The sequence below is a fragment of the Sinocyclocheilus grahami genome, unplaced genomic scaffold, assembly GCF_001515645.1.
Source record: "Sinocyclocheilus grahami isolate Dianchi unplaced genomic scaffold, SAMN03320097.WGS_v1.1 scaffold481.1, whole genome shotgun sequence".
Lineage (NCBI taxonomy): Eukaryota > Metazoa > Chordata > Actinopteri > Cypriniformes > Cyprinidae > Sinocyclocheilus > Sinocyclocheilus grahami.
In genome coordinates this window covers 445,628-457,535 of record NW_015505660.1, presented here as the reverse complement: position 1 = coordinate 457,535, position 11,908 = coordinate 445,628, and the positions used below count along the sequence as shown (strand labels likewise).

The 11,908-nt window shown below is 35.7% G+C and overlaps 1 protein-coding gene across 1 annotated transcript in view; it reads left to right on the top strand.

Moving 5' to 3' along the window:
• Nucleotides 1-11,251, top strand: part of LOC107553763 (poly [ADP-ribose] polymerase 14) — a 14,106-nt gene extending 2,855 nt beyond the window's left edge. Inside the window, exons 3-13 of the mRNA XM_016236073.1 lie at nucleotides 1,925-2,146; nucleotides 2,243-2,300; nucleotides 4,321-4,467; nucleotides 4,557-4,616; nucleotides 5,085-5,261; nucleotides 7,173-7,355; nucleotides 7,504-7,940; nucleotides 8,286-8,523; nucleotides 8,707-8,843; nucleotides 9,448-9,628; nucleotides 10,016-11,251. Of these exons, the coding sequence (XP_016091559.1) occupies nucleotides 1,925-2,146; nucleotides 2,243-2,300; nucleotides 4,321-4,467; nucleotides 4,557-4,616; nucleotides 5,085-5,261; nucleotides 7,173-7,355; nucleotides 7,504-7,940; nucleotides 8,286-8,523; nucleotides 8,707-8,843; nucleotides 9,448-9,628; nucleotides 10,016-10,293 (2,118 nt within the window). The 3' untranslated portion in view covers nucleotides 10,294-11,251. The remainder of the gene's footprint in view (nucleotides 1-1,924; nucleotides 2,147-2,242; nucleotides 2,301-4,320; nucleotides 4,468-4,556; nucleotides 4,617-5,084; nucleotides 5,262-7,172; nucleotides 7,356-7,503; nucleotides 7,941-8,285; nucleotides 8,524-8,706; nucleotides 8,844-9,447; nucleotides 9,629-10,015) is intronic.
• The last annotated feature ends 657 nt before the right edge of the window (nucleotides 11,252-11,908 follow it).

Sequence of the window (11,908 nt, the reverse complement as noted above, 5' to 3'; positions counted from 1 at the left end):
TATCCTAATTAAAGGACAAAGGTGGGTGCTGGTGTGTAGAAACGCATAACTTTATTTCTTGTTACGCATCCGTATACATATATAAATACTAATAATTTCACTCCAAGCAAGACAGATTAAAAGGACATAAAGAAATGCACACAGGCAAGGCAAATTGTAAACCCTATAAATACAAAAAAAAAAAACAATGCACACAATACTCCCCTTTACACAAGCAAGTAATCATACAATAAATTCATCAATCACCTTAACGTGATGCACTGCAATCAGAACAGTTCTGTGAGAATCTTTAAGGGAATTATTGCACGTTGCACACAATACTATTGCATTAAAAGGGACCCTGGAGTATAAATATAGTTGTTAACGTCAATGAACAGACAAAACAATATGAAAAAAAAAAACCATTTGAAAATAAAATGCAAGACAATATTTGGTCGAGATACAACTATTTGAAAATCTGGAATCTGAGGGTGCCAAAAAATCGAAATATTTAGAAAATCGCCTTTAAAGTTGTCCAAATGAAGTTCTTAGCAATGCATATTACTAATCAAAAATTAAGTTTTAATATTTACGGTAGAAAATTTAGAAAATATCTTCATGGAACATGATCTTTACTTAATATCCTAATAATTTTTGGCATACACTCTTAAAAATAGAGGTGCTTCACAATGCCATTGAAGAACCTTTTTGTCTAAATGGTTCCATAAAGAACCTTTAACACCTGAAGAACCTTTCTGTTTCACAAAAGGTTCTTTGTGGCGAAAGAAGGTTCTTCAGATTACAAAAAGGTAAGAAAGAGATGGTTCTTTAAAGAACCTTTGACTGAATGGTTCTTTGTGGAACCAAAAATGGTTCTTCTATGGCATCACTTGAAGAACATTTTGAAGCACCTTTATTTTTAAGAGTGTACAAGAAAAATCAATCATTTTGATCCATACAATGTATTTTTGACTATTGCTACAAATATACCCCAGCGACTTGAGACTGGTTTTGTGCTCCAGGGTCACAAGACAATATTTGGTCGAGATACAACTATTTGAAAATCTGGAATCTGAGGGTGCCAAAAAATCGAAATATTTAGAAAATCGCCTTTAAAGTTGTCCAAATGAAGTTCTTAGCAATGCATATTACTAATCAAAAATTAAGTTTTAATATTTACGGTAGAAAATTTAGAAAATATCTTCATGGAACATGATCTTTACTTAATATCCTAATAATTTTTGGCATACACTCTTAAAAATAGAGGTGCTTCACAATGCCATTGAAGAACCTTTTTGTCTAAATGGTTCCATAAAGAACCTTTAACACCTGAAGAACCTTTCTGTTTCACAAAAGGTTTTTTGTGGCGAAAGAAGGTTCTTCAGATTACAAAAAGGTAAGAAAGAGATGGTTCTTTAAAGAACCTTTGACTGAATGGTTCTTTGTGGAACCAAAAATGGTTCTTCTATGGCATCACTTGAAGAACATTTTGAAGCACCTTTATTTTTAAGAGTGTACAAGAAAAATCAATCATTTTGATCCATACAATGTATTTTTGACTATTGCTACAAATATACCCCAGCGACTTGAGACTGGTTTTGTGCTCCAGGGTCACATATACGCAAAAAAAAAAGAGAATCTCCCCCAAATTGGGTTGTTTTTAACCCAGTGTTTTTTGCGTGTGTAGCATGAACAGTTTTTTTATTTAAATTAAATCCGACTTTAGGTTTGTGAAATTATAATTCTTAAAACAGAACTAAACACAACCAGCAGAACGTCTGAATGAGAACGCAAATTCACAGAAAACAATAATATTCATTTTATTTATAATGCGCTTTTCTGAAACCCAAAGCGCAACAAACAATAGCAAATAAAAACAAATAAAATACATTTAGTAGTTGCCACCATCAGTAATGTATTTTTTGATGTTGTGATCTTGTCTTAGGCGCTTCGCTCTGGACTTTGCAGAGTTTTTGAGCTGTGTAAGCAGAACTGTTGGGAATCTGTTGCATTGCCAGTAATCGGACCCGGCATAGTGCTGTCAATACCGGTCAAAGACTCTGTTAATATTCTTACTCATGAGATCTGCGAATTTTTATCTGGATCCACTGGTTGCCTGGACACCATTTGTATCGCAATAATGGCTAATTATGCTCATTCTGAAGAGGTAAGCAATCTATATAACTCACACACACACTATATACACACTCAATGCAATGAAGTTTATTTCTATTCCTAACCCTATTTTGGAAATATTTTGCAGCTGTTCCAGACAGTCTGTGGGAATCTGAGTGCAAAAATGGTGGACAACACAGGGGAAGGCAAGAGATTTATATATATATATATATGTATAAGCTATGAGACGCCAAACAGGAAATAATTATGTAAATTCTGAATATATAAGTGTAAAGCTGAATATATAAACTTAAAATGTGAACATAGTTATAACCACGAATATATAGAAGTACATCTGAATATAAATGTAAATCTGAATATACAGTTATAATCAAGAATATATAGATACAAATCTGAATATATAGAAGTACATCTGAATATATAAATATAAATCGGAATATGCAGAAGTACATCTAAATATATAAATGTAAATCTGAATATATAGTTATAACCATGAATATATAGATACAAATCTGAATATATATAGAAGTAAATCTGAATATATGGTGATTCCTTGAAATATTGTACCTAGTAAAGGGAAAAAATGCTATGTGATAACCAGAGCCTCATTAAGACTGCACTGGGCCCCGGGGCTATGACTTACTGCAGGGCCCCCATCACAATAATGATATATACAGTGGGTACGGAAAGTATTCAGACCCCCTTAAATTTTTTACTGTTATATTGCAGCCATTTGCTAAAATCATTTAAGTTAAATTTTTTTTCCTCATTAATCTACACACAGCACCCCATATTGACAGAAAAACACAGAATTGTTGACATTTTTGCAGTTTTATTAAAAAAGAAAAACTGAAATATCACATGGTCCTAAGTATTCAGACCCTTTGCTGTGACACTCATATATTTAACTCAGGTGCTGTCCATTTCTTCTGATCATCCTTGAGATGGTTCTAAATTAACTTGAATGATTTTAGCAAATGGCTGCAATATAACAAAGTGAAAAATTTAAGGGGGTCTGAATATTTTCCGTACCCACTGTGTGTGTGTGTGTGTGTATATATATATATATATTTATTATTATTATCATCATATTTTGTTTTTACTTAAAGGCAGACTAAGTGATTTCTGGTAGCCAATGTTGATATTTGAAATCACCAAAACAAACACACCCCTACCCCAAAAGAGTCTTGCCCCTATTTTGATAGCTCCGCCCCACATATACGTACGCAACCCAGGCAACGATTAGTTCTGTGAAACCAAGCAAAACCAATGTTACACCACGTCTACGGACGTGAGCGGCATGGCGCAACAAATCCCCGACAGAAAACTGCTGCCGGGTTCTATTTATGACGTGCTGACACATTTCAAATGGTTTTCAGCAGTCGTTTGGTCGCGTCCAGTGTAGGCAGACTTTAGCTGTTGTAGACACGGTGTTACTCACCTATCGAGAAGAAACAAAGCAACCTCGGCGTCTGATCGCAGGCCTCCGCTCCTTGAGTTCTCTCCAGCGCTGGAAAGCTGATCCGATATTTACACTGGTCCTACTTCTTGCCTTATCGTTCCACAGATGTTTTCCTCTTTTGTATTTTATCCGCCATCTTTATCTTTCTGTCGCTCGGCTAATGTCCATCCTGTGCACTGAACTCTCTCTCCTCCACATCACGAGTAGACACGCCCATTATTGCTGATTGGCTACAAGTTTGTTTTGCGATTCGGCCCGAATCAGTTTTCTAAAGTGTTTTTGAAAAATCACTTACTCTGACTTTAAGAGTCAAAAGTCGCCCATGTTCATATTTGCATGTATACATTCAGATGTACTTCTATATATTCAGATTTACTTCTATATTTTTGTGGTTATAACTGTATATTCACATTTTAAGTTTATATTTTCAGATTTACATTTATATATTCAGCATTTACATAATTATTACCTGTTTGGCACCTCATAATAAGCTCACTTACATATTAGATATAGTAACTTAGGAACATGCCACAGCACATTTTGACACTATGACAAGCATGATGCTGTGTGGTAAAATTAAAAATAGTCAATGAGAAATGTCTAAATGACACTCAGAATAAGTCTAACTGGCCAATAGTGCTCATGCACACAAAGGATTTGTTGTTGTGTATTGGAAATTCTTACATTTAACTAAACCTTCCAAGGTTTCTTACATCTGTACATCTCTTTATCGGTCACCACAGCTCTGTTTCAGTCACTGACCTCTGACCTTGATGAGATCATCATGCCAGTAGATGGGATTGAACTCCATCTAGTGTTTGGAGACATCACTAATGAGACTACTGAGGCCATCGTGAACACCACTGACTTTAAGGACTTCCAGACAGCTGGTATTCATGCAGATTTTGTAATTTAATAACCAAAACATTCTTGCTACACTGTTTAGAACATAAGAGAGTGTTTAACCTGTCCATCACAGGAGTGTGTAAGGACATCCTTACTAAGGCAGGACCTCAAATCCAGGCTCAACTGACAGGCGGTAAGAAAAATAAACTACAGCCTCTTTTATAAAATTAGCTTTTGATTTTATTACATATATGAAAAGACTTTTGTCAAGCATGTTTGAATGCACTAAATAATACCTATGTATGCAAGCATCGGAAGTCATTTTAACACAAAGTTTTATGAAATTGATAGACTTATCTATCAAATTTAACTTTCCCTGGAAGCCATTTCTTTTGAAAATGATCTAATCTAATTAAATCAGAATCACATGCCTTCATTAGAAACAGTGTGATTTTAGAAAATTTGAAGAAACTTCATACACTTAACTGAGCCTGTTTGCAAATATAGAAATGCAGAAATGGCAACCTTCTTTAGGCATTTTTTAAAAATCTAATAAAGTACAGAAAATCAAATGACACTTTAAAATAGATAAATGATTTAATTAATCAAATATATACATGCAATATATCATCTAACACTATCCCTTACATATATTCTCCAGCTCGGGCAGCGAGCGGGCAGATCTTCAAGACCCCACCAGGAGGCTTCCCCTGTAAGACCATCATGCATGTTTGTGGAGAGAGAAACCCTGATGTTATCAAGACCTTGGCAAAAGAAATAGTGGTTCAATGTGAGCATGGCTGCTACAGGTCTGTGGCCATTCCTGCGATCTGCGCTGGTCAGTAACTTCATTGTTACTTGCATTGTGAAAAAAAATTATGTCTTGTAAGGTAGTTTGTTTTGGTTTTTTTTCCTCATTACTATCTCCTATAACAATGAAGGTCTGTTTCCAACTCCGAGTAAAAAATACTGTAATTTGAAAATGTTTATCTCATAATTCTCAGAATTGCAAGATAAAAACTCGAAATTGCAGTAGTTTGTTTTGGTTTTTTTTCCTCATTACTATCTCCTATAACAATGAAGGTCTGTTTCCAACTCCGAGTAAAAAATACTGTAATTTGAAAATAAATGTTTATCTCATAATTCTCAGAATTGCAAGATAAAAACTCGAAATTGCAAGATATAAACTCAGAATTGCGAGATATAAACTCAGAATAGCGAGATATAAACTCAAAATTGCGAGATATAAACTCAAAATTGCGAGGTATAAACTCAAAATTGCGAGGTATAAACTCAAAATTGCAAGATATAAATTCAAAATTGCAAGATATAAACTAGGAATAATGAGATATAAACTCAGAATTATGAGATAAACTCAGAATTGCAAAATATAAACTCAAAATTGCGAGGTATAAACTCAAAATTGCGAGATATAAATTCAAAATTGCAAGATATAAACTAGGAATAATGAGATATAAACTCAGAATTGTGAGATATAAACTCAGAATTGTGAGATATAAACTCGGAATTGTGAGATATAAACTAGGAATCATGAGATATAAACTCAGAATTGTGAGATATAAACTCAGAATTGTGAGATATAAACTCGGAATTGTGAGATATAAACTAGGAATCATGAGATATAAACTCAGAATCGTGAGATATAAACTCAAAATTGTGAGATATAAACTCAAAATTGCGAGATATAAAATCAGAATTATGAGATATAAACTTAAAATGGCAAGATATAAACTCAGAACTGAGATATAAACTCAAAACTGTGAGATATAAACTCAAAATTGCAGGATATAAACTAGGAATTATGAGATATAAACTCAGAATTGTGAGATATAAACTCAAAATTGTGAGATATAAACTCAAAATTGCGAGATATAAACTCAAAATTGCGAGATATAAACTCAAAATTGCAAGATATAAACTCAAAATTGCAAGATATAAAATCAGAATTATGAGATATAAACTTAAAATGGCAAGATATAAACTCAGAACTGAGATATAAACTCAAAACTGTGAGATATAAACTCAAAATTGCAGGATATAAACTAGGAATTATGAGATATAAACTCAAAATTGTGATATAAACTCAAATTTGCAAGATATAAATTTAAAATTGCAAGATATAAACTCAAATTTGTGAGAGATAACTCAGAGATATATCCATACATTTTAACAGCTGAAAAATACTGATTTTGTCTTTGCTTGTATATATGAGCGCATTCATTTGATAATTTGATCAATTTGGTTCCCACATAAAAAGGCAAAAACTAAGTCTAGTATTTTTTTACGTTTACATTTATGCATTTCGCAGATGCTTTTTTCTAAAGCGACTTAAAGGGGAAAGTTCACATTCAAAATGATCATCTTTTGTGTTCAGTGGAAGAAAGAAATTCATACAGGTTTGAAACAACATGAAGTTGAGTAAATGTTGTCAGAATTTTCATTTCTGGGTGAGCTATCCCTTTAAGTTGCATGCAAAATATACATTTTATCAGTTTGTGCATTTACTGGGAATTGAACTTATGATCTTGGCGTTGCAAGCGCCATGAATGTTGAAGACTCGCAAGACTTTGTCATGGTCTTTATAAGAATAAGGCTTTTTACTGCACAAATATATTTATCTAGTATAATTGCTCAGTAGTTTATCTGATTAGAAATATGCATGAATTAAATGGTAGGAATGTTTTGGCATCATAAACCGCCATGTCAAGGTAAATTGACATCTCTGCAGGACAAGGAAGTTTGGATCCAAATGTGGTGGCCAAGTCCATTCTAGAGGGAGTAAAGGAAGGTGTTCAAGGAGCGAATCTTCAACATCTCAAAAACATTCGGATCATTCTGCTGAAGATTAATGTTTTTCTCGCATTCAAAGCAACATCAAAGCAAATGTTTGGCGGTAATACGCAGTTAACAGGTGAGAATGAATCTGCATAATGCGGAGGCACTTTTATTTCTTGCCCATCTCATGCATTATAAAAAACAATTCTTCAAAATATTTCAATATTTTTTACAGTGTTTTCACAGGACACTCATTATCAATTTTGCACATTCACCTTTTTCAGCTCCTGCACCACTTGTACTTACCAGTGTAACCACCAGAGGACGCAGTGCAACCAGTATCAGGCACAGTGGATCAACTAGATCAAGCAGATCACATTCCTTACCCTTACCAGTCGCTTTGGACTTCAGTTCTCTAGTGACATCTTTGCCTGACACAGAGAGCACAGCAGCATTTCTAGTCATTGGTCACACCAATAATGATGTTTCTAATGCCTGCAGAGATCTTCAGCAGGCATATAAGGACCAGTGCTCCACACACACTTTCTTTCCTGATGAGATTGAACGCCTCACTCAAGAGGAGATGGACCAGCTGCTCTCTAAAGTGAATTCACTACACCTGCAGATAGCACAGAACAGTTCTGAAGAATGGGAAGTTGAAGGACAGAGGAACGGAGTGAATGAGGTGGTTAGACTGATACAAGATGCACTTCGCAGACAGGTGAGAATAACAATGAATTAGCTCTCCACACAATTGCCTCAGCACATAATGCATAGCACTTGCAAATAATAGTCAATGCCGATAGCCTTGTGTTGTGTCTACGAGTGTCCTGATTCTGAGTCCTGGCTCATGGGCCTTTCCTGATCCTGACTTGCACACACACAAACATACATACGCTGCAATTGTATACTAATCTTCTTGTATACCAACTATGGTATACTAATCTTCTGGGGCGTTTTGGTGACTAATGATAAATGCAATAAAAACTTAAAATCGTGAAATCAAATCGTTTTTCATGATTATTCATTTCCAAAGCCTAACATTTTATTTCTCCCAAACTCTAAGGTAAGAGAGAAGGACCAGACCTTCCTCTTCAGTCAGGTCACGTGGTGCATTCTGGGACCACGGGGCATTTGGCAGAAGGTACCAAAAGACGTGAATTATAAGCTTGAGAAAAGAGATGTGAAAGATGGAATTGAGGATGCACAGGCTGTGAAATGGACTGTGGATTTGCAAAAGATGGAGGCCACATCATGTGATTCAGGACAGGTGACCGCTCTCAAACGACTGGAGAACCCTTCAGGTGAGAAACCGCTTTTATAGTATATGAAAATATGACCCTGATTATGTTAAATATATATTTGATACTGTGACAGATAAAAAAAAGATCAAATCTTTATCCAGTTGAAAACCACTGATCTACATCCATAATATAAATTGATACATAATCCAGCTAAATCAAAAGCCTCATTATTTTGCATTTCAGATTTGTCTTTGCCAATCTACTGGGACAACATGAGTCAGAGTGACCTCTTAAAGGTGATTGTCTTAGATCCATCATCTACAGAGTACAAGACTGTGAAGATGGGCTTCAAGAGGACAGTCAGAAAAACCGTGCTCAAGGTGTGACAGCTGACACCATCTTAGTGTGCTTTACATGACATAAACCATCGAAGGACATAAAAATGGATTTTAAAGAAGTACATAATGTCTTAATTCATGTCTAGTTGAATTTTAGGATTAGAGATAGTCTAAAACAAGGGCTTATTATAGGTTAAATCAAGGGCCAGATTGTATTAATGGCACCTATTGGTACCTTCTAGTACCATGTTTGGGGCAGTCATGGCCTAATGGTTAGCAAGTCGGACTTGTAACCCATAGATTGCGGGTTCAAGTCTCGGTACTGGCAAGGATTGTTGGTGGGGGGAGTGAATGACCAGCACTCTCTTCCACCTTCAATAACATGACTGAGGTGAGACCCTTGAGCAAGGCACCAAAGCCCCAACTTTGGTGCAATATGGCTGCCTCACTGCTGTGTGTGTGTGCACTTGGGATGGGTGAAATGCAGAGCACAAATTCCGAGTACAGGACACCATACTTCATTTTCACTTTTCATTTTGTATGGCAGTATAGTCTTTATAGTTTGCTTCTATGAAGAACAACAGATGTGAATGTGAAGTCCATCAAATATATACATGGCTGTTTGAGTGCAAATGTATTTCAACAGATCGAGCGCATCCAGAACATGAATCTTCGGCGGTTATACGAGGCACGTAAAAAAGAGTTGGAGAACAGAAATGGTCTAATTGTGGGAGCAGGAGAGAAGATCCTTTATCACGGCACATCAGAGGCGTCCTGCTCATCCATCATGAAGTCAAACTTTAATCGCAATTTTGCAGGGCAAAATGGTAACTGCTTTATTTATTTATTTTTTTTTAAAGGTTGGTTAAATTAATAGTCCACCCAAAAATGGAAATTCTGTCACTATTTGTTTGTGACCAATATACATTGTTTCAAACCTCTATGAACTATGATGGTTCATAATGACTAAATGCACCATAAAGTGAAGTTCATCTGACTCACTCATAGTCCTCCTGAAGTCATGCAATAACTGTAGGAGTGACAAACCCAACAGCGAGTGATGACAGAATTGTAAGTTTTGGGTGAACATTGGATGAACTTCCTCTTTATAGTTTAACAGTCTATTAAACAGATTCCCAGTCAGTCACTGATGGTCTCGTTAATTGTTCAGTTTGCAGACTAATTAATTCTGGTGGCTTTTATGCCTTTCTCAGCCACCGTCTACGGACATGGGACGTACTTCGCTGTGAACGCCAGCTACTCTGCCCATCCTACCTATGCAATTCCTGCAGCAGACGAGACTCAGCTCATGTTTGTGGCTCGTGTGCTTACGGGTTATTACGCTAAGGGTCAGGGGGACATGAGGACGCCCCCTGAGCGCGTGGCTCCTGACCTCTATGACAGCGTGGTGGATGATACGCAGAATCCCTCCATGTTTGTAGTTTTCCACGACTGCCAGGCTTATCCTGACTACCTCATCACATTCAAATGAACTTGTGCAAAAACCAACTCTGGATTTTAAACCAGGGTTGATCTTACATTAAAATGTAATCATTTAGGGGACACTGTTATGTAGAGGGTTTGATTTAGTTAGTTAACGCATACCTTTTTATGCTTTATGCCACAACTAACTGGTGCTCAGCAGATATGAGTGTTTACGTAACCAGTATAATTCAGATTAGACAGTTTTATGATAGCAAATAAAAATTTGTGTTCTTCAGGAAATCTTGAAATTTACAAGAATTTATGAGCAGAAAATGTGCAATATCAACTGGTAAAGCGGTCTGTAGATTGACAGTATGATATTAAATACTTGTGTGAGTTGCAAATGTTTGAAGTCTGAAAGAGAAAGATTCATCTGTCTCTTGTGCAAACAACAGAAGTGGCATGCAACTATGATATTTAGCTTCAGGGCGATCGATTCATCGCTCCAGGATAAAAACGGGCTTTTAAATGTGATTTGGTCGTATTCCAATACTTCCTTCTCAGTTCCCATGTCTGTTTCAGGCTCCTTGCTGTCATGAAGAAACAATTTGGCATTGTTTTGTATGAAATGTAGGAGTTTGCGCAATTTGCAGACACAGCTATCTATGCAATTCTTTCAAACATCAACTGGAAGTACTTCAGAGAAACCAATAAGACCTGTTTATATTGCTACAAAAAATAGTTGTTATTGTATTATTTGGCTTAATTTCTACTTTATCTGAAAATAATTTAGCTGCACATACAGATCAATCTGTTTTATTAAGTATGTTTATTAGCTATACTTTAATAATTAGGACATTTATGATAAAAAAAATATTAAAATCTCCCACTGACTTGTTAACTTTCAAAATGTTTGCAATTCGAAATTAATTTAACAGACGTCATCGTGATGTTTGCATAATGAATTGGGATTGGTTTTTGGTTTCCTGTCCTTATCACAAGCACTATGAATCACCTGTATTTTACAAACATGTACTACAAAATAAAAAGATTTTTAACAAGAATGACTGAATGGGTTGAGGTGTTAAAGGAAGTAGTTCAAACCAACATAATTCCGTCATATTGATTCACGCTTGTCATATTCTGTTCATGTTTGACAGTCAAGCTGTAAAACACGAATCATAAAACTAGTCCATGTGACTTCTGTGCATTAATAAGTAATTGAAGTTATTAAGTTATATGATGGCCCAAATTTGAATTATTCACTGAAAATCTTCCCTATCATAGCCATAGATGTGCATAGGTAGATGCCTCATTCGACAGCTCCAAGCACGACAGCTCCAAGTCCGCCATTGAATATTCGAATATTCATTGATTATTATGGTGAATGACTCAAGTTGACCCTTCCAATATGGTGGACGGCTTACATATAGCGGCCCACAGAAACAGTCGCCAATGAGGCATCTACGTATCTATGCACAGATATGAATAGGTACACTAAAAAATGCTGGAATATGGACTAACCCAACTGTTGGGTTAAAAAGCTAATTTAAAAATGTAACCAAAATTTAACACAACAGTTGGGTTAGTCCATATTTGACCCAACATTGGGTTGAAACAACCCAGCATTTTTTAGAGTATAGATGCCTCATTCGACAGCTCCAAGCACGTAGATGCGTCCG